This window comes from Nerophis lumbriciformis, linkage group LG20 (assembly GCF_033978685.3).
Source record: "Nerophis lumbriciformis linkage group LG20, RoL_Nlum_v2.1, whole genome shotgun sequence".
NCBI lineage: Eukaryota > Metazoa > Chordata > Actinopteri > Syngnathiformes > Syngnathidae > Nerophis > Nerophis lumbriciformis.
Genome location: NC_084567.2, coordinates 5,628,999 through 5,652,293, shown reverse-complemented (window position 1 = coordinate 5,652,293; position 23,295 = coordinate 5,628,999). Strand labels below are relative to the sequence as shown.

General features: G+C 40.8%; 2 protein-coding genes across 2 annotated transcripts in view; both read right to left on the bottom strand.

Moving 5' to 3' along the window:
• Positions 1-23,295, bottom strand: part of LOC140679663 (uncharacterized) — an 82,095-nt gene that overhangs the window by 50,115 nt on the left and 8,685 nt on the right. The window contains exon 2 of the mRNA XM_072915516.1: positions 10,695-11,032. Coding sequence (XP_072771617.1) covers positions 10,695-11,032 — 338 coding nt within the window. The remainder of the gene's footprint in view (positions 1-10,694; positions 11,033-23,295) is intronic.
• Positions 9,352-10,991, bottom strand: LOC133619329 (uncharacterized). Its single transcript, XM_072915446.1, has one exon. The coding sequence runs from the start codon at positions 10,650-10,652 to the stop codon at positions 9,585-9,587; it is 1,068 nt and encodes a 355-aa protein (XP_072771547.1). The 5' UTR covers positions 10,653-10,991; the 3' UTR covers positions 9,352-9,584.

Here is a 23,295-nt window from a genome sequence, read left to right as displayed (position 1 = left end):
TCCTGCCTCCCGACCACGCTTCCGCCCCTGGACAAACCCTGCCTGCCTCGCCCTTTCTTGACAGCACCGCTCCTCTCAACACGCACCTCCAACACTTACGGTAAAACCCTCCAGTTAAATTCCAAACATAGTTTGACACCCATTTCCTGTTTGGTTACATACACATCTAATATATATATATATATATATATATACATATATTGATATATATATATATTGATATATATATAATATAATATAGTATAATATAATATATAGTATAATATCATATAATATATTGGATAATATATTGTATGAATTATACATATATAAATATATTATTATTATTATTATATATATATTTATATAGAGATATATATAATTCCCTTTTGAATAATTACGCCCCAGGCTAAACGCTCTCCCTGTCTCAGTGCCGTCTCCTTCTACCCGGTATCATCACACACGAATTAATATCTCTTGGCCACGCATTAGTGGCTAAGAGATATTAATGCGTGATAATATTATTTATCATTATTATAATATTATTGTCATTTCCATTAAGAAAGTGTTGACTATTGTTGCCAATGCCCTCAGATCAGGAGTGCGTTCCTCACACTTTGTGTGCGCAGTTGCAGCAAGCAGAACGATGCTTTTAAGAAGTTAAAAAAATGTTTTAGAAAGACTAGGCCTATATTTTCGTTAGGTAAAAAAAAAATTCTGAATTTATTTCAATGAATATTAACTTAACGTTATAATGCTCAAATAGGGACGAGGGCGGGGTGCACAGTGAAACAGTGAACAATTTCGCGACAAAGACGAACCTTTATTGATTGATCTGCAGCCATGACAAAATATCAGACAATCTCCATTGTCAACGACAGGCAGGAAAATACAGATAAACACATAGCCTATGTTGTAGGCATAGGCTCATACGTTTTTAAGTTGAAACAAAAAAATAAATAAAAACTGTGCCTCATAAGCCTTAGGCTGTCAATCACGCGCACAAATTTAAATTATACAATAACATATGTATGTCATCCCTATTTAAACAAAAATAAATTAAATAAATAATAATAATAAATTACCTGCAACTTATTGGCCAAGGCAAATAGCTGAAGGGGGGAAATCAAACCCATCAGACTGCACTTTATCTTGGTTTTGCACAAATGTGATGCACCATGTTAGATGTCCCGGTTTTGTGACTGTCGTAGACATAAACAGCGTCGCAGCTCTTGCAAATCACGTAGCCAGCATTACTATCATCCTGATTTACAACCTCATAAAAACGAGTCCACGCTGAACTTTTCTGGCCTTTTTTTCCCCTGGTCTTTAGGTTTCCCTTTTTTAGTTTGTCACGTACCACGTTTGCTGCCGGCGTTGCAATCTTTTTTTTTTTCATCTTCTGTTGTGTTGTGCTGCAGTGCAGTGCCTGCTGATAAATAATTGCATGTTTCAAAGAGTGCTGCTCGTTTTTCGTATGTGGGTAACAACATTTAACTATGTATATATATTTCCGAATTGGTTTAACCGCCACCCACCTGAATCTATTTAAAATCTAATTTTTTTAAATTTCAACCGCCCGACCCGCAGATAAAATCTAATTTTTTTAAATTTCAACCGCCCGACCCACGGATTATCCGCGGACTCCGCGGTTGTGTCCGCAAACCGCGCATCTCTACTAGGCGCAGTCAAGGCATTGAGGGGATCCGGTTTGGTGGCTGCAGGATTAGGTCTCTGCTTTTTGCAGATGATGTGGTCCTGATGGCTTCATCTGGCCAGCATCTTCAGCTCTCACTGGATCGGTTTGCAGCCGAGTGTGAAGCGACTGGGATGAGAATCAGCACCTCCAAGTCCGAGTCCATGGTTGTTGCCCGGAAAAGGGTGGAGTGCCATCTCCGGGTTGGGGAGGAGACCATGCCCCAAGTGGAGGAGTTCAAGTACCTCTGAGTCTTGTTCACGAATGAGGGAAGAGTGGATCGTGAGATCGACAGGCGGATCGGTGCGGCGTCTTCAGTAATGCAGACGCTGTATCGATCCGTTGTGGTGAAGGAGCTGAGTTGGAAGGCAAAACTCTCAATTTACCGGTCGATCTACGTTCCCATCCTCACCTATGGTCATGAGCTTTGGGTTAAAACCGAAAGAACAAGATCACGGGTACAAGCGGCCAAAATGAGTTTCCTCCGCCGGGTGGCGGGGCTCTCCCTTAGAGATAGGGTGAGAAGCTCTGCCATCCGGGGGGAGCTCAAAGTAAAGCTTCTGCTCCACCACATGGAGAGGAACCAGATGAGGTGGTTCAGGCATCTGGTCAGGATGCCACCCGAACGCCTCCCTAGGGAGGTGTGTAGGGCATGTCCAACCGGTAGGAGGCCAGGGGGAAAACCCAGGACACGTTGGGAAGACGATGTCACCCGGCTGGCCTGGGAACACCTCGGGATCCCCGGGAAGAGCTGGTGGAAGTGGCTGGGGAGAGGGAAGTCTGGCCTTTCCTGCTTATGCTGCTGCCCCCGCGACCCGACCTCGGATAAGCGGAAGATGATGGATAGAAGATGGCTCAGGTGTGATTCACTACAATAAGGCCCCACAGCACACTGGATTCCAGTTAATTGAAATACCACAACACTGGATATTGTTCAGATAAGTTACATTTAAGAACTTGTACACAAAGCAACACTGGAGATGGCTATGAGGGCACATTTTCCGCGCATGCGTATTAGGGCGCGTTGCGCCGGCAGACGGAGTGGGAGGGGGTCTTAAACGGTGGCATTGTGTGTGTGTGAACAAGGATAAGGTTAGGTGGGATTTATCCTGGATAACCTTAGCTTGCTTAGTGTAGAAGGGGCCTTAGAGATAGTGGCTGTTATGTCCACTCAAAAATCCATCCAATAACTTGATGGACTCGAGGAACAACTTAGTTTAGTAATGCTCGCTAACTTTTTTATTAGTGGCATTTGCCAAACATAGGAAAGAGAAACTCTTCTGTTTTAATTAAAAAATTCAGACAGCGACCAAACAACTGTAGGCTAGTCTTCAAAACACGCTGCTAACGAGTCGTTGCTCGCGACTTGAACACGTCCATTCTTTTCTGTTACTTGACGACACGACAAACTGTACAGAGACTTTGTTAAATGTGACTAAATACTCACCTCACCTCAAGACCACGACATGATGAAAATAAAAACACACCAAACGAAAGCCTATTGTGTGTCTTTAACCAGTTTTGTAATGTTCCTGTGTCTTTAAGTTGATAGGTCAATCTGTGACGTCATTTCCCCTTTAAAGCACGTCTTTGTCAGAATAGCCGGTTTCAATCAATGGTGGCAGCCAGCCTTGTGTGCGTTGACGACTAAATGTAAGTTTTGTCACATACTGTTACAGCATTTGAACTGAATGTCGTGCCTTGCTACTTCTGCAAATGTTTGGTGCATCGTATGCTAAGTTCAGTTGTGTTTGGGTCAATTGAGAGATAATTAGTCTCGTTGACGGCGTTTACATTCACGAGTAGTTTATTTAACGTCATTGCAACTGCGATGGCGGAGTTTGGCCTTTAGATGGCGACAGAGACCACATAATCGCCATTTATGGCTCTGAAGCTTAGAAACTTGTTTGAAGTTCATGCATAGTTAAATGCAGTATATATGTTGTTGTCATGCACACCTTTATATTATATTATATTATATTATATTATGTATGCATATACATGTATATTGCTGCATATTAATGAGTATATAATTGGATTGTAATTTTTCCTCTTTTCTCTATTTGTTTAGACCACACACACACACACACACACACACACACACACACACACACACACACACACACACACACACACACACACACACACACACACATTCACATCTACCTTTCAGCAATAAAGATGATTAAAGGATTCTCTGGCCGGAATCTGTCCATCGTGTCCCAACTCTAAAATAACTACTATCCCTTCCTTACACACACCAAACGAGCCTAACAGAGTTGTTGTTTTACTTTTAGTTTCTAAATTTGACTTTTGCATTCTTTCATCTCCTCTGATGTGAACTCCACTGCCTTCTTCAAGCTAACAATCATGGCGGTCCTTTGTTTACATTCTTCAACAAGGTCAGCTCATTTCGTCTTTAAGGGCTTGAAATGGTTTTCAAATGACAAAACTTCAACTCACTCACCTTCATCTTTCGTCTTCATCTCCGTTGGTGATTTGCTGGAAGTTGATTCTCTTTCATGTTCTCTTTTAGCGGACGTCGCCATCTTAGCATAGCAGTAGTCGTCCATCTTCTATCACGTCTTCAATCTTCACTTCAGATATCGCTCCAAACTCAATGCACGTTTCGTGGCTTTGGAAAATACCAATTGAGATATTTGTTGCTATATTTGCTGTGAATCATATGACTTTAAGATCGTGAATTCGAAGAATCTCCGAACAACCATAGCATGCAGTCCTCGTCTTTTTGCTTCGCGTCAAGTACATTTGCGCATGCGCTACAAGCCCGCCACTTCCGTTTCCTACTCCACAACAGTTGTTTTTCAAAATAAAGTAAATGTAATCTTGTTTTAAAACAATGGTTGGCAAAAGTATCTAACACTAAATAATGGACAACAACTCTTTGAAAATAAAAAATATATATATACAAGCACGTGCACAGACTTTTTCCATGGCTGTTGTTCAAACCAGAAAAAGGGCAAACATTGAAGAAAAAAATCATACATTTTAAATACCAGAGGTGTGGACTCGAGTCACATGACTTGGACTCGAGTCAGACTCGAGTCATGAATTTGATAACTTTAGACTCGACTTGACAAAATGTAAAGAGACTTGCAACTCGACTTAGACTTTAACATCAATGACTTGTGACTTCACTTGGACTTGAGCCTTTTGACTTGCTACTTTCCCCAAAACCCAAAGCTTAAAAAGTTATTTTGGAGCGCTCCGTATCTTTCATTTTCTTCGTCTGTGTCTCTCAGCGTGTTGTTCCTGTCAGCTGGTGTGCTCTCAGTACAACAGCCAATCAAATTAGATCTACGTTGTTTTCATCACGCAGCATTCATCCAATCGAAATGCAGGAGAACTAATGACCAAGAGTTGTCAAACAACGCGGCGGTGAGAAACAATTATGCCAAAGTTGGTTTCGTTCGGGTATAAAAACTACGACTTGGTCAACAAAAAACGAATTGCCATATGCAAATCACGCAGTTCGAATATTACATACGGAGATGCAACAACTTCCAACTTCGTTCGACATTTGAAGTTGCACAAAGAAGGGTAAGTTTTGAATGCAAAATAACGTTTATTGGCTAAGTAACGTGACTTTTATTTGCTGTGTAGTTAAATCAGTGAGGCTGCAAACTCACTGCTAACGTTATAACCATAGACATCTTATAAGTAGACGCAGCATAGAGCGCTACTGCCTACTGGCGCAGACGAGACGCGTGGCCGCCATCTTGGAGTGGTGATCCGCTCCACTCAGAGCAATTCATTTGGCAAGAGCAATGAACTGTCAGCGCATTTAATTCATTTTACCTCACTGAATCCCACTGATTTTCACGCACTTTTTTGTCATACGTGTAGCTATGATAACAGACACATGATTTATTATTAATAGTTTGCTTAACAGTAATGTAATATTCTTATATGCTATAAGTGACCAGACTTCCGAGATCAAAACTGGGAATATAATCCCAGAGAAGGGGAAAAAACGGTAAACTATTTTTAAGTTGAAGAAACAATATGATTAGGTTATATATACATGTGTATATCCTGCATAAACAATGTATGAATACATTAGATATCTATATACTTTATAGACTGTATCTCTGTTGCTTCAGCAGCAGAGAGTTTATTCTGTCTTGACACATTGTATTGATATTTTGTATTACATTCTTCCCTTAAATGATCATGTTTATAGTGATTGTTTTATATGTATTTTTTACGTAAGTGGCTTTGGATAAAAGCGTCTGCCAAATACTTCAACATAAACATATATAAACACCTTAAAGTCTTTATATCAGCTAAAACCACCAATCTGTTTCACTGGATTCCGAATAAAACCAAATTCTGGTTTACCCAACAATGTTAGTATTTGATTATTGTTACTTGAAGACTTATTCCTGGTTACAATTATACTGTTAAGAAAGTATTATTTTATATTTTGCCTAAAATGAGAATGCATCATAATCAGTGGCGGTTGGTGAATTTTGTTTTAGGTGGGGCTGAAAGTTTGTAAACCAAACCCCTGTTTTTTTAAACTGTTTTTTATCTAACAAACTGTTCTTAGGGTAATTTATATTTGCTTTTTAAATGTGTATTTTTATTTCTGTTTTAAATGTTATTTTTTAGTCTGTCCTTTGCCTCTATTTATTTGTGGTGTACAGCCCTTTGTTTTTCAACTGTGCTTGTTTTTAAATGGCTTTATAAATAAAGTTGGTATGGTATGTAGGGAGGTTATCCGCCCCCCAGAAGATTTCTTTGTGATTTTCACATACAAATATTGAAGATCTTTGCTCCTTCTCAACTCTGTGCTATTCTTTTCACAAAACAAACCAATAGTACGTTAATGTCAAATCTTACTTACGAAAAGTAGTCCCCCGATTCCTATTTTCAACAGTCCGCTCATTTGAGCAGGAAAACGCTGAACACCAGCTCGGCATCTTTGTTTTCTACCTGTCAACTGTCAGTTTAGGCTGCTCGCCGGCCCCTCATAACCACTTCAAGATGGCGGCCAGATTGCTCGCGTCACAGCAGCCAATGCTGCGTCTACTTATAAGATGTCTATGGTTATAACTTCATTGCAAACACGGCAATCTGTTGCGTCCACTGCAGTTCGCTACCGTATTCATACTTTTTGTCAAGTGATTTTATTTAAGCAGGCTTGCATGAGGTACCTACACGTAACGTTACGTTAGTCAATGTATCACACACAGCAACGTAACGTTAGACGGCGGTCAGCAGCACCGCGGATTTTAGCCACCTACAAAAAGACAAACATAGTCAAATAAAGGTCAGTTAAAATGTATACTATATTAAGAATATGTGTACATATTGCATAGAGCCCTGACATCTAAAAAGTACCAACTCGGTTCATTGTCATGTTCATGTATTTGTTATGTTTTTCATGTGTACGCACACATAAACACACATACAGTATGAGATAAGATCAATGAGATAAGGTAAGAACAGGATAGAAACCGCTATGGAACTAGTTACAATGCAATATGCCATGGAAATACAATGTTTACACTTTTGTGCAAATAAGTACAGTTGCACTGGTTAATAGTGCTATTATGAAGTGCAATATCAGCACTATTTTTTTCCTGCAATTTCAAATGCACAATAAATAAAAACAGCGTTTGATAAGCATACACAATCTGTGTAAATATATTAGTCTGTGGTAGGGCTGGGCGATATATCGGTATGCGCGATATATCGCGGGTTCGTCTCTGTGCGATATAGAAAATGACTATCGTGATATTCGAGTATGCGTTCTCACGTCGTTGCTTTTAGCTGCTGGCATTACACTACAGGCTCTACTCGCTCTTTCCTGTGTCTCCTTCTCTCAGACAGCAAGTGCAGCTTCTACATACGTCACATACTGTCACGTCAGACGTCACATACGTATACGACCTCTCGCAGCAGAGAGGTAGCAGCATGGCTAACGTTAGCTGTGATGCTAGCGGTAATACGAGAGAAAGAAGGTGCGAATCTGGTAACAAATGAAGGAATAATTAATTCCCCCAAAAAACAGCAGGGGGTCCATCGTCTGGCGGTGGTTTGGCTTCAAGTGGGAATATGTTGAACAGACAACCGTAATTTGTCAAATGTGGGGCGAAAGCGTTGCTATAAAAATGAGCCTTTCTGCTAATATGTAGCATCATTTGAAAAGTCACCCGCTAGAGAATGAACTGTGCTTACTCCGCACGTCAACATCTCCTTTCGGTGCCACACGCCCACACCATCAAAATGCCGAGGCAAACATTTCCAGATCAACACTGTATGAAAAAAATGGTGATTTTTTTAGTTGTGATTTCCTTCTCTGCATGAATGTTTAAAAGTAGCATATATTAATGCAGTATGAAGAAGAATGTTTTAATGTAGACACATAGAATCATCATACTGCTGTGATTATATGCATCAAGTGTTCATTCAAGGCTAAGGCAAAATATCCACATATATATCGTGTATCGTGATATGGTATTAAAATATTGCGATATTAAAAAAAGGCCATATCGCCCAGCCCTAGTCTGTGGTTAAAAGGACTTGAAAGGACTCGAAACTCAAAATGTAGGATTTGGGACTTGACTTGAGACTTTCCATTCTTGGCTCGAGACTTGAGGGCAAAGACTTGAGACTTACTTGTGACTTGCAAAACAATCACTTGGTCCCACCTCTGAATCATGGCGGCTCTTTCTTTACATTCTTCAACAAGGTCGGCTAATTTCGACTTTAAGGGCTTGAAATAGTTTTCAAATGACAAAACTTCAAGTCACTCACCTTCATCTTTCGTCTTTATCTCCGTTGGTGATTTGCTGGAAGTTGATTCTCTTTCATGTTCTCTTTTAGCGGACGTCGCCATCTTAGCATAGCAGTAGTCGTCCATCTTCTATCACGTCTTCAATCTTCACTTCAGATATCGCTCCAAACTCAATGCACGTTTCGTGGCTTTGGAAAATACGGATTGAGATATTTGTTGCTATATTTGCTGTGAATCATATGACTTTAAGATCGTGAATTCTAAAATTCTCCAAAAAATCATAGCATGCGGTCTTTGTCTTTTTGCTTGGTGTCAAGTACATTTGCGCTAGAATACAGACACTTTTGTTTCCTACTCCACAACAGATGTTTTTCAAAATAAAGGCAATTTAATCTTGTTTTAAAACAATGGTTGGCAAAAGTATCTAACATCAAATAACGGACAACTACTGTTTGAAAATAAAAAATGTATATATACAAGCATGTGCACAGACTTTTTCCATGGCTGTTGTTCAAACCAGAAAAAGGGCAAACATTGAAGAAAAACAATTCTACATTTTAAATACTAAAAGAAACACATACATATTTTTCAACCCACTTAGTAGTTCAAAACCTTTAGAAAGTCAAATCATTACTCTGAATAAAGACGAAAAGCACTAAGAGTGTAGATCTCCACCAGGACCATGTCGAGGGAGGTGGGGGTTGGGTTGTGGGTGTTGGGGGTTAATTGTTCATATGTCTCTGATTTGCACATCAATCAGTCTGAGGAGTAAAAGTTGGCACTTGGTTATGCAAACAGTTACCCAGCATCACTTATGCGTTAGTCAGTTTTGATACATCTCAATTTTGCAGTGAAAAAGGGTGTAGTGCAGGTTTTTGAGCATGTACAAACTTGACACATGAGGCCCCAGGTCCCTGGACTGAAGAAGGAGTAACCAAGCACTTGAAGCATCATCTATCTTACTGTTCAGGAAGGTTTCAGATACAGAGAAGACATGGGGTCATGAGTAGATAAGATTATACTCAAATAATCCAAGTTTGTATGAATACCTCAGATATTTGTGAAAGAAGCAGTGAGGAGGTCCTGGGTAGGGTGGATGTCGCCACATATGAGCAACATACCACAAACTAAACAACTAATTGGTTATTTTCCCTTGTGTGTTCTCATGTGTTTTACTGCGTCTGCATTATGTTGGAACCTTTTACAGCACACTGAACAACTAAATGGTTTTTCTCCAGTGTGTGTTCTCATGTGTTGAGTCAATTTGCTCGTAACAGAAAAGCTTTTGCCACAAACTGAACACTTATATGGTTTTACACCTGTGTGTGTTCTCATGTGTTCAGTCAAATTACCCTTAAAAGAAAAGCTTTTGCCACAAACAGAACAATTACATGTTTTTTCTCCTGTGTGTGTTCTCATGTGTTGAGTCAGATTGCTATTTTGAGAAAAGCTGTTGCCACAAACTGAACAACTATATGGTTTTTCACCTGTGTGTGTTCTCATGTGTTTAGTCATATAGCTATTTTGAGAAAAGCCTTTGCCACAAACTGAACAAGTACATGGTTTTTCTCCTGTGTGTATTCTCATGTGGTGAGTCAAACAGCTATTTTGAGAAAAGCTTATGCCACAAACTGAACAATTAAATGGTTTTTCACCTGTGTGTGTTCTCATGTGTAGAGTCAAAATGCTATTTTGAGAAAAGCTTTTGCCACAAACTGAACAATTAAATGGTTTTTCACCTGTGTGTGTTCTCATGTGTTTAGTCAAAATGCTATTTTGAGAATAGCCTTTGCCACAAACTGAACAATTACATGTTTTTTCTCCTGTGTGTGTTCTCATGTGTTGAGTCAGATGGCTATTTTGAGAAAAGCTGTTGCCACAAACTGAACAACTAAATGGTTTTTCACCTGTGTGTGTTCTCATGTGTTTAGTCAAATAGCTATTTTCATAAAAGCCTTTGCCACAAACTGAACAAGTACATGGTTTTTCTCCTGTGTGTGTTCTCATGTGTCGAGTCAAAGACCTATTTTGAGAAAAGCTTTTGCCACATACTGAACAAATAAATGTTTTTTCTCCTGTGTGTGTTCTCATGTGTCGAGTCAAATGGCTCTTTTTAGTAAAACTTTCAGCACAAACTGAGCAGCTCAAACATGTTTTACCTCTCTTCTTTGTAGAGCATTCAGAGTGTTTGTTGTCAGTGTGAGTCCTCATATCACCTTCACAGTCTTTATCGCTGCTCAAAGGTTCTTCAACCTCGTCTTCAGCCTCACTATCTGATAGTGGAGCTAAGAGGTTGTCTACTTGTGGTTTCTCTTCATCATCTTCAGCCTCACTGTCTGATAGTGGAGCTAAGAGGTTGTCTACTTGTGGTTTCTCTTCATCATCTTCAGTCTTCACAGAGAGAATACTCAGTGGAAACTTGGTGTAATCAGCTTCCTCTCGTCCTAGAAGACACTCTCCCTCCTGAGTGATGCAGAGTTCCTCCTCTTCCTTTTTAATGCAGGGTGGTTGTGGAGTCTCCTGCTTCAAAGTGGAGCTCCCCCCTAACTGAGGGGAAACTTCTTCTGGAATACCGATCAGCTGCTGGACGTCTGCAAGACACAAACAACAAAAACACACTTTCTTCTATGTACTGTATGTGTGTGTAGTAGGGTTGTACAGTATACTGCTACTAATAAAATATTGTGGTACTAATCAATTGAAATCGGTACTATACCACCTTTGAAAAGAACCGGTACCGTTCTTTCATCTGAATGCCGCAATGCGGCGGTGACTTACTCTAGGGCCCATGTTTTGTCGGGGGTAACACTGGGTCCAATAAGCGCCACTCTTTGGTCGGACGGACGAGGCCGTCGATTAGTTACAACTTGCTCACTTTATTTATTATTTCCACAGGGCACAACCAGACATCCACCATGCTATTAACACTCCTGCACATGCTACCACTACCTCTCCTTACTCGCCCGCTCACTCACTGACGTCACTCAGACAACATGTTGACATTCTCACAAACACACATACTACTCTCATAAGTTAACCAGCTCCCCTGCTGGTTAACTTGATGCCAAATATTAGCGCAGTTAAAACTGCCCAATTAGCAGTCAACTAATGCAAGTGAAATGACTACATTTTGTAACAAATTCCTACAATGTTTTGTCTTTAATAAATGTGTTTTACCTGCTACATGGCTTATCTGTGTACATGTATTCATAGTTTTGTTTTTAGTACTTAATTAATAATTGTATTTTTCTTAAAGCACAGACCAGGAGTGGCAACCATAAATCATGAATAATTTAATATAATGTCAGTAAAACTTTATGTTCTATTCTAATCTAATCCTTGATTATAGCAGACTATATGTAATATGGAAAATTGTAAATTGTTATTTGAGTGCAACGAGACAAGTCCAATGTGTTTAATGCATTTTAATTTATATTTTAACCTTGTAAAATTATTCTTTAACTCTAAGTTTCTGCTTACAGTCAAAGCTTTCTCCTTCTTCTACATGTACAGACGCTTGTGGAATTCACACATGGATACCTTAAGAAAAAGCGATTGCAGCTATTAGGGATACAACACTTCTCGAACGACAAGAGAACATTCGAATGTCCAGGTCAGCTGTGATTCTACTTACCGAAAAACTTTGTCCATTTGTCGAAGGAGAGTTAACGAGAATGCGGGCTCCCATGGATTAGATAAAAAAAGGTAGCGTCGAGGGAAGACTACGGAAAATGGCAAATGCTTTTTTTGGATACACTCAAGGGAGTACTGGAAAGTGGTCCCCCGGGTGATTCCCTTGTCCTACTGGGGGACTTCAACGTTCATGTTGGCAACAACAGCGAAACCTGGAGAGGCGTGATTGGGAAGAATGGCCATCCGGATCTGAACCCGAGTGGTGTTTTGTTATTAGACTTTTGTGTCTGTCACAGATTGTCCATAACAAACACCATGTTCAAACATAAGGGTGTCCATATGTGCACTTGGCACCAGGACACCCTAGGCTGCAGTTCCATGATCGACTTTGTAGTTGTGTCATCGGATTTACGGCCTCATGTTTTGGACACTCGGGTGAAGAGAGGGGCGGAGCTTTCTACCGATCACCACCTGGTGGTGAGTTGGCTGCGATGGTGGGGGAGGATGCCGGACAGACCTGGCGGGCCCAGACGCATTGTGAGGGTCTGCTGGGTCAGAGACAATTTCAATTCCCACCTCCGGAAGAACTTTGAACATGTCACGAGGGAGGTGCTGGACATTGAGTCCTAGTGGATCATGTTCCGCACCTCTATTGTCGAGGCGGATGATTGGAGCTGTGGCCGCAAGGTAGTTGGTACCTGTCGTGGCGGTAATCCTAGAACCCGTTGGTGGACACCGGCGGTGAGGGATGCTGTCAAGCTGAAGAAGGAGTCCTATCGGGTTCTTTTGGCTCATAGGACTCTGGAGGCAGCGGACAGGTACCGACAGGCCAAGCGGTGTGCGGCTTCAGCGGTTGTGGAGGCAAAAACTCGGACATGGGAGGAGTTTGGGGAAGCCATGGAAAACAACTTCCGGATGGCTTCGAAGCAATTTAGGACCACCATCCGCCGCCTCAGGTAGGGGAAGCAGTTCACTATCAACACCGTGTATGGTGAGGATGGTGTTCTGCTGACCTCGACTGCGGAATACTTCGAATACCTCCTCAATCCCACCAACATGTCTTCCTATGAGGAAGCAGTGCCTGGGGAATCTGTGGTGGGCTCTCCTATTTCTGGGGCTGAGGTTGCTAAGGTAGTTAAAAAGCTCCTTGGTGGCAAGGCCCCGGGGGTAGATGAGATCCCCCCCGGAGTTCCTTAAGGCTCTGGATGCTGTGGCGCTGTCTTGGTTGACAAGACTCTGCAGCATCGCGTGGACATCCTGGTCGTGGAACTGTGGACCATCTCTATACTCTCGGCAGGGTCCTTGAGGGTACATGGGAGTTTGCCCAACCAGTCTACATGTGCTTTGTGGACTTGGAGAAGGCATTCGACCGTGTCCCTCGGAAAATCCTGTGGGGAGTGCTCAGAGAGTATGGAGTATCGGACTGTCTGATTGTGTCGGTCCGCTCCCTGTGCGATCAGTGTCAGAGCTTGGTCTGCATTGCCGGCAGTAAGTCAGACACGTTTCCAGTGAGGGTTCGACTCCGCCAAGGCTGCCCTTTGTCACCCATTCTGTTCATAACTTTTATGGACAGAATTACTAGGCGCAGTCAAGGCGTTGAGGGGATCCGGTTTGGTGGCTGCAGGATTAGGTCTCTGCTTTTTGCAGATGATGTGGTCCTGATGGCTTCATCTGGCCAGCATCTTCAGCTCTCACTGGATCGGTTTGCAGCCGAGTGTGAAGCGACTGGGATGAGAATCAGCTCCTCCATCTCCGGGTTGGGTAGGAGACCATACCCCAAGTGGAGGAGTTCAAGTACCTCGGTGTCTTGTTCACGAATGAGGGAAGAGTGGATCGTGAGATTGACAGGCGGATCGGTGCGGCGTCTTCAGTAATGCAGACGCTGTATCGATCCGTTGTGGTGAAGGAGCTGAGTTGGAAGGCAAAACTCTCAATTTACCGGTCGATCTACGTTCCCATCCTCACCTATGGTCATGAGCTTTGGGTTAAAACCGAAAGAACAAGATCACGGGTACAAGCGGCCAAAATGAGTTTCCTCTGCCGGGTGGCGGGGCTCTCCCTTAGAGATAAGGTGAGAAGCTCTGCCATCCGGGGGGAGGGCATGTCCAACCGGTAGGAGGCCAGGGGAAAAACCCAGGACACGTTGGGAGGACTATGTCTCCCGGCTGGCCTGGGAACACCTCGGGATCCCCGGGAAGAGCTGGTCGAAGTGGCTGGGGAGAGGGAAGTCTGGCCTTTCCTGCTTATGCTGCTGCCCCCGCGACCTGACCTCGGATAAGCGGAAGATGATGGATAGAAGATGGCTCAGGTGTGATTCACTACAATAAGGCCCCACAGCACACTGAATTCCAGTTAATTAAAATACCACAACACTGGATATTGTTCAGATAAGTTACATTTAAGAACTTGCACACAAAGCAACACTGGAGATGGCTATGAGGGCGCATTTTCCACGCATGCGTATTAGGTCGTGTTGCGCCGGCAGACGGAGTGGGAGGGGGTCTTAAACGGTGGCATTGTGTGTGTGTGGACAAGGATAAGGTTAGGTGGGATTTATCCTGGATAACCTTAGCTTGCTTAGTGTAGAAGGGGCCTTAGAGATAGTGGCTGTTATGTCCACTCAAAAATCCATCCAATAACTTGATGGACTCGAGGAACAACTTAGTTTAGTAATGCTCGCTAACTTTTTTATTAGTGGCATTTGCCAAACATAGGAAAGAGAAACTCTTATGTTTTAATTAAAAAATTCAGACAGTGACCAAACAACTGTAGGCTAGTCTTCAAAACACGCTGCTAACGAGTCGTTGCTCGCGACTTGAACACGTCCATTCTTTTCTGTTACTTGACGACACGACAAACTGTACAGAGACTTTGTTAAATGTGACTAAATACTCACCTCACCTCAAGACCACGACATGATGAAAATAAAAACACACCAAACGAAAGCCTATTGTGTGTCTTTAACCAGTTTTGTAATGTTCCTGTGTCTTTAAGTTGATAGGTCAATCTGTGACGTAATTTCCCCTTTAAAGCACGTCTTTGTCAGAATAGCCGGTTTCAATCAATGGTGGCAGCCAGCCTTGTGTGCGTTGACGACTAAATGTAAGTTTTGTCACATACTGTTACAGCATTTGAACTGAATGTCGTGCCTTGCTACTTCTGCAAATGTTTGGTGCATCGTATGCTAAGTTCAGTTGTGTTTGGGTCAATTGAGAGATAATTAGTCTCGTTGACGGCGTTTACATTCACGTGTAGTTTATTTAACGTCATTGCAACTGCGATGGCGGAGTTTGGCCTTTAGATGGCGACAGAGACCACATAATCGCCATTTATGGCTCTGAAGCTTAGAAACTTGTTTGAAGTTCATGCATAGTTAAATGCAGTATATATGTTGTTGTCATGCACACCTTTATATTATATTATATTATATTATGTATGCATATACATGTATATTGCTGCATATTAATGAGTATATAATTGGATTGTAATTTTTCCTCTTTTCTCTATTTGTTTAGACCACACACACACACACACACACACACACACACACACACACACACACACACACACACACACACACACACACACACACACACACACACACACATCTACCTTTCAGCAATAAAGATGATTAAAGGATTCTCTGGCCGGAATCTGTCCATCGTGTCCCAACTCTAAAAGAACTACTATCCCTTCCTTACACACACCAAACGAGCCTAACAGAGTTATTGTTTTGCTTTTAGTTTCTAAATGTGACTTTTGCATTATTTCATCTCCTCTGATGTGAACTCCACTGCCTTCTTCAAGCTAACAATCATGGCGGCTCTTTCTTTACATTCTTCAACAAGGTCGGCTCATTTACACTTTAAGGGCTTGAAATTCAAATAGTTTTCAAAAGATAAAACTTCAACTCACTCACCTTCATCTTTCGTCTTTATCTCCGTTGGTGATTTGCTGGAAGTTGATTCTCTTTCATGTTCTCTTTTAGCGGACGTCGCCATCTTAGCATAGCAGTAGTCGTCCATCTTCTATCACGTCTTCAATCTTCACTTCAGATATCGCTCCAAACTCAATGCACGTTTCGTGGCTTTGGAAAATACCAATTGAGATATTTGTTGCTATATTTGCTGTGAATCATATGACTTTAAGATCGTGAATTCGAAGAATCTCCGAACAACCATAGCATGCGGTCCTCGTCTTTTTGCTTCACGTCAAGTACATTTGCGCATGCGCTACAAGCCCGCCACTTCCGTTTCCTCCTTCACAACAGATGTTTTTCAAAATAAAGTAAATGTAATCTTGTTTTAAAACAATGGTTGGCAAAAGTATCTAACACTAAATAATGGACAACAACTCTTTGAAAATAAAAAATATATATATACAAGCACGTGCACAGACTTTTTCCATGGCTGTTGTTCAAACCAGAAAAAGGGCAAACATTGAAGAAAAAAATCATACATTTTAAATACCAGAGGTGTGGACTCGAGTCACATGACTTGGACTCGAGTCAGACTCGAGTCATGAATTTGATAACTTTAGACTCGACTTGACAAAATGTAAAGAGACTTGCAACTCGACTTAGACTTTAACATCAATGACTTGTGACTTCACTTGGACTTGAGCCTTTTGACTTGCTACTTTCCCCAAAACCCAAAGCTTAAAAAGTTATTTGGGAGCGCTCCGTATCTTTCATTTTCTTCGTCTGTGTCTCTCAGCGTGTTGTTCCTGTCAGCTGGTGTGCTCTCAGTACAACAGCCAATCAAATTAGATCTACGTTGTTTTCATCACGCAGCATTCATCCAATCGAATTGCAGGAGAACTAATGACCAAGAGTTGTCAAACAACGCGGCGGTGAGAAATAATTATGCCAAAGTTGGTTTCGTTCGGGTATAAAAACTACGACTTGGTCAACAAAAAACGAATTGCCATATGCAAATCACGCAGTTCAAATATTACATACGGAGACGCAACAACTTCCAACTTTGTTCGACATTTGAAGTTGCACAAAGAAGGGTAAGTTTTGAATGCAAAATAACGTTTATTGGCTAAGTAACGTGACTTTTATTTGCTGTGTAGTTAAATCAGTGAGGTTGCAAACTCACTGCTAACGTTATAACCATAGACATCTTATAAGTAGACGCAGCATCGAGCGCTACTGCCTACTGGCGCAGACGAGACGCGTGGCCGCCATCTTGGAGTGGTGATCCGCTCCACTCAGAGCAATTCATTTGGCAGGAGCAATGAACTGTCAGCGCATTTAATTCATCTTACCTCACTGAATACCACTGATTTTCACGCACTTTTTTGTCATACGTGTAGCTATGATAAAGGACACATGTTTTTATTATTCAAAGTTTGCTTAACAGTAATAGAATAATCTTATATGCTATCAGTGACCAGACATCCGAGATCAAAACTGGGAATATAATCCCAGAGAAGGGGGGGAAAATGGTCAGCTATTTTTAAATTGAAGAAACAATATGATTAGGTTATATATACATGCGTAAATCCTACACAAACAATGCATGAATACATTAGATATCTATATATCTTATAGACTGTATCTCTGTTGCTGCAGCAGCAGAGAGTTTATTCTGTCTTGACACTTTGAATTTATATTTTCTATTACTTTCTTTCCTTAAATGATCATGTTTATAGTGATTGTTTTATATGTATTTTTTATGTAAGTTGCTTTGGATAAAAGCGTCTGCCAAATACTTCAACATAAACATATATAAACACCTTAAAGTCTTTATATCAGCTAAAACCACCAATCTGTTTCACTGGATTCCGAATAAAACCAAATTCTGTCTTACCCAACAATGTTAGTATTTGAATATTGTTACTTGAAGACTTATTCCTGGTTACAATTATACTGTTAAGAAAGTATTATTTTATATTTTGCCTAAAATGAGAATGCATCATAATCAGTGGCGGTTGGTGAATTTTGTTTTAGGTGGGGCTGAAAGTTTGTAAACCAAACCCCTGTTTTTTTAAACTGTTTTTTATCTAACAAACTGTTCTTAGGGTAATTTATATTTGCTTTTTAAATGTGTATTTTTATTTCTGTTTTAAATGTTATTTTTTAGTCTGTCCTTTGCCTCTATTTATTTGTGGTGTACAGCCCTTTGTTTTTCAACTGTGCTTGTTTTTAAATGGCTTTATAAATAAAGTTGGTATGGTATGTAGGGAGGTTATCCGCCCCCCAGAAGATTTCTTTGTGATTTTCACATACAAATATTGAAGATCTTTGCTCCTTCTCAACTCTGTGCTAATATTCTTTTCACAAAACAAACCAATAGTACGTTAATGTCAAATCTTACTTACGAAAAGTAGTCCCCCGATTCCTATTTTCAACAGTCCGCTCATTTGAGCAGGAAAACGCTGAACACCAGCCCGGCCGGCATCTTTGTTTTCTACCTGTCAACTGTCAGTTTAGGCTGCTCGCCGGCTCCTCATCACCACTTCAAGATGGCGGCCAAATTGCTCGCGTCACAGCAGCCAATGCTGCGTCTACTTATAAGATGTCTATGGTTATAACTTCATTGCAAACACGGCAATCTGTTGCGTCCACTGCAGTTCGCTACCGTATTCATACTTTTTGTCAAGTGATTTATTTTAAGCAGGCTTGCATGAGGTACCTACACGTAACGTTACGTTAGTCAATGTATCACACACAGCAACGTAACATTAGACGGCGGTCAGCAGCACCGCATATTTTAGCCACCTACAAAAAGACAAACATAGTCAAATAAAGGTCAGTTAAAATGTATACTATATTAAGAATATGTGTACATATTGCATAGAGCCCTGACATCTAAAAAGTACCAACTCGGTTCATTGTCATGTTCATGTATTTGTTATGTTTTTCATGTATACGCACACATAAACACACATACAGTATGAGATGAGATCAATGAGATAAGGTGAGAACAGGATAGAAACCGCTATGGAACTAGTTACAATGCAATATGCCATGGAAATACAATGTTAACACTTTTGTGCAAATAAGTACAGTGGAACTGGTTAATAGTGCTATTATGAAGTGCAATATCAGCACTATTTTTTTCCTGCAATTTCAAATGCACTTGTTTTAATAAATAACAACAGCGTTTGATAAGCATACACAATCTGTGTGAATATATTAGTCTGTGGTAGGGCTGGGCGATATATCGATATGCGCGATATATCGCGGGTTCGTCTCTGTGCGATATAGAAAATGACTATCGTGATATTCGAGTATGCTTTCTCACGTCGTTGCTTTTAGCTGCTGGCATTACACTACAGGCTCTTCTCGCTCTTTCCTGTGTCTCCTTCTCTCAGACAGCAAGCGCAGCTTCTACATACGTCACATACTGTCACGTCAGACGTCACATACATATACGACCTCTCGCAGCAGAGAGGTAGCAGCATGGCTAACGTTAGCTGTGATGCTAGCAATAATACGAGAGAAAGAAGGTGCGAATCTGGTAACAAATGAAGGAATAATTAATTCCCCCGCAAAACAGCAGGGGGTCCATCGTCTGGCGGTGGTTTGGCTTCAAGTGGGAATATGTTGAACAGACAACCGTAATTTGTCAAATGTGGGGCGAAAGCGTTGCTATAAAAATGAGCATTTCTGCTAATATGTAGCATCATTTGAAAAGTCACCCGCTAGAGAATGAACTGTGCTTACTCCGCACGTCAACATCTCCGTTCGGTGCCACACGCCCATACCATTAAAATGCCAAAGCAAACATTTCTAGATCAACACCGTATGAAAAAAATGGTGATTTTTTTAGTTGTGATTTCCTTCTCTGCATGAAAGTTTAAAAGTAGCATATATTAATGCAGTATGAAGAAGAATGTTTTAATGTAGACACATAGAATCATCATACTGCTGTGATTATATGCATCAAGTGTTCATTCAAGGCTAAGGCAAAATATCCACATATATATTGTGTATCGTGATATGGCCTTAAAATATCGTGATATTAAAAAAAGGCCATATCGCCCAGCCCTAGTCTGTGGTTAAAAGGACTTGAAAAGACTCAAAACTCAAAATGCAGGATTTAGGACTTGACTTGAGACTTTCCAGTCTTGACTTTGGACTTGACTCGAGACTTGAGGGCAAAGACTTGAGACTTACTTGTGACTTGCAAAACAATGACTTGGTCCCACCTCTGAATCATGGCGGCTCTTTCTTTACATTCTTCAACAAGGTCGGCACTTTTTTCAGGGCTTGAAATAACTTTCAAATGACAAAACTTCAACTCACTCACCTTCATCTTTCGTCTTTATCTCCGTTGGTGATTTGCTGGAAGTTGATTCTCTTTCATGTTCTCTTTTAGCGGACGTCGCCGTCTTAGCATAGCAGTAGTCGTCCATCTTCTATCACGTCTTCAATCTTCACTTCAGATATCGCTCCTAACTCAATGCACGTTTCGTGGCTTTGGAAAATACCAATTGAGATATTTGTTGCTATATTTGCTGTGAATCATATGACTTTAAGATCGTGAATTCGAAAATTCTCCAAAAAAATCATAGCATGCGGTCTTTGTCTTTTTGCTTGGCGTCAAGTACATTTGCGCTAGAATACAGACACTTCCTATTCCTACTCCACAACAGATGTTTTTCAAAATAAAGGCAATTTAATCTTGTTTTAAAACAATGGTTGGCAAAAGTATCTAACATCAAATAACGGACAACTACTGTTTGAAAATAAAAAATGTATATATACAAGCATGAGCACAGACTTTTTCCATGGCTGTTGTTCAAACCAGAAAAAGGGCAAACATTGAAGAAAAACAATTCTACATTTTAAATACTACAAGAAACACATACATATTTTTCAACCCACTTAGTAGTTCAAAACCTTTAGAAAGTCAAATCATTACTCTGAATAAAGAAGAAAAGCACTAAGAGTGTAGATCTCCACCAGGACCATGTCGAGGGAGGTGGGGGTTGGGTTGTGGGTGTTGGGGGTTAATTGTTCATATGTCTCTGATTTGCACATCAATCAGTCTGAAGAGTAAAAGTTGGCAATTTGTTATGCAAACAGTTACCCAGCATCACTTATGCGTTAGTCAGTTTTGATACATCTCAATTTTGCAGTGAAAAAGGGTGTAGTGCAGGTTTTTGAGCGTGTACAAACTTGACACATGAGGCCCCAGGTCCCTGGACTGAAGAAGGAGTAACCAAGCACTTGAAGCATCATCTATCTTACTGTTCAGGAAGGTTTCAGATACAGAGAAGACACAGGGTCATGAGTAGATAAGATTATGCTTCAAATAATCCAAGTTTGTATGAATACCTCAGATATTTGTGAAAGAAGCAGTGAGGAGGTCCTGGGTAGGGTGGATGTCGCCACATATGAGCAACATACCACAAACTAAACAACTAATTGGTTATTTTCCCTTGTGTGTTCTCATGTGTTTTACTGCGTCTGCATTATGTTGGAACCTTTTACAGCACACTGAACAACTAAATGTTTTTTCTCCAGCCTGTGTTCCCATGTGTCGAGTCAAACAGCTATTTTGAGAAAAGCTTCTGCCACAAACTGAACAATTAAATGGTTTTTCTCCTGTGTGTGTTCTCATGTGTTGAGTCAAATTACTCTTAACAGAAAAGCTGTTGCCACAAACTGAACAACTAAATGGTTTTTCACCTGTGTGTGTTCTCATGTGTTCAGTCAAACTGCAATTTCGCGAATAGCTTTTGCTACAAAGGGAACAATTAAATGTTTTTTCTCCTGTGTGTGTTCTCATGTGTTGAGTCAAACCACATTTTCGAGAAAAGCTTTTGGCACAAACTGAACAACTGAATGGTTTTTCACCTGTGTGTGTTCTCATGTGTCGAGTCAAACTGCTCTTTTGAGTAAAACTTTCAGCACAAACTGAGCAGCTCAAACATGTTTTACCTCTCTTCTTTGTAGAGCATTCAGAGTGTTTGTTGTCAGTGTGAGTCCTCATATCACCTTCACAGTCTTTATCGCTGCTCAAAGTTACTTCAACCTCGTCTTCAGCCTCACTATCTGATAGTGGAGCTAAGAGGTTGTCTACTTGTGGTTTCTCTTCATCATCTTCAGCCTCACTGTCTGATAGTGGAGCTAAGAGGTTGTCTACTTGTGGTTTCTCTTCATCATCTTCAGTCTTCACAGAGAGAATACTCAGTGGAAACTTGGTGTAATCAGCTTCCTCTCGTCCTAGAAGACACTCTCCCTCCTGAGTGATGCAGAGTTCCTCCTCTTCCTTTTTAATGCAGGGTGGTTGTGGAGTCTCCTGCTTCAAAGTGGAGCTCCCCCCTAACTGAGGGGAAACTTCTTCTGGATTACCGATCAGCTGCTGGACGTCTGCAAGACACAAACAACAAAAACACACTTTCTTCTATGTACTGTATGTGTGTGTAGTAGGGTTGTACAGTATACTGCTACTAATAAAGTATCGTGGTACTAATCAATTGAAATCGGTACTATACCACCTTTGAAAAGAACCGGTACCGCTCTTTCATCTGAATGCCGCTGTGCGACGGTGACTACATCCAGGGCCCATGTTTTGTCGGGGGTAACACTGGGTCCATAAAGCGCCGCTCTTTAATCGGAAGGACGAGGCCGTCGATTAGTTACAACTTGCTCACTTTATTTATTATTTCCACAGGGTACAACCAGACATCCACCATGCTATTAACACTCCTGCACATGCTACCACTACCTCTCCTTACTCGCCCGCTCACTCACTGACGTCACTCAGACAACACGTTGACATTCTCACAAACACACATACTACTCTCATAAGTTAACCAGCTCCCCTGCTGGTTAACTTGATGCCAAATATTAGCGCAGTTAAAACTGCCCAATTAGCAGTCAACTAATGCAAGTGAAATGACTACATTTTGTAACAAATTCCTACAATGTTTTGTCTTTAATAAATGTGTTTTACCTGCTACATGGCTTATCTGTGTGCATTTATCCATAGTTTTGTTTTTAGTACTTAATTAATAATTGTATTTTTCTTAAAGCACAGACCAGGAGTGGCAACCATAAATCATGAATAATTTAATATAATGTCAGTAAAACTTTATGTTCTATTCTAATCTAATCCTTGATTATAGCAGACTATATGTAATATGGAAAATTGTAAATTGTTATTTGAGTGCAACGAGACAAGTCCAATGTGTTTAATGCATTTTAATTTATATTTTAACCTTGTAAAATTATTCTTTGACTCTAAGTTTCTGCTTACAG

Excerpts from the sequence above, each read along its gene's own strand:
- LOC133619329 (XM_072915446.1), bottom strand. The coding sequence starts at position 10,652 with ATGAGGACTCACACTGACAACAAACACTCTGAATGCTCTACAAAGAAG.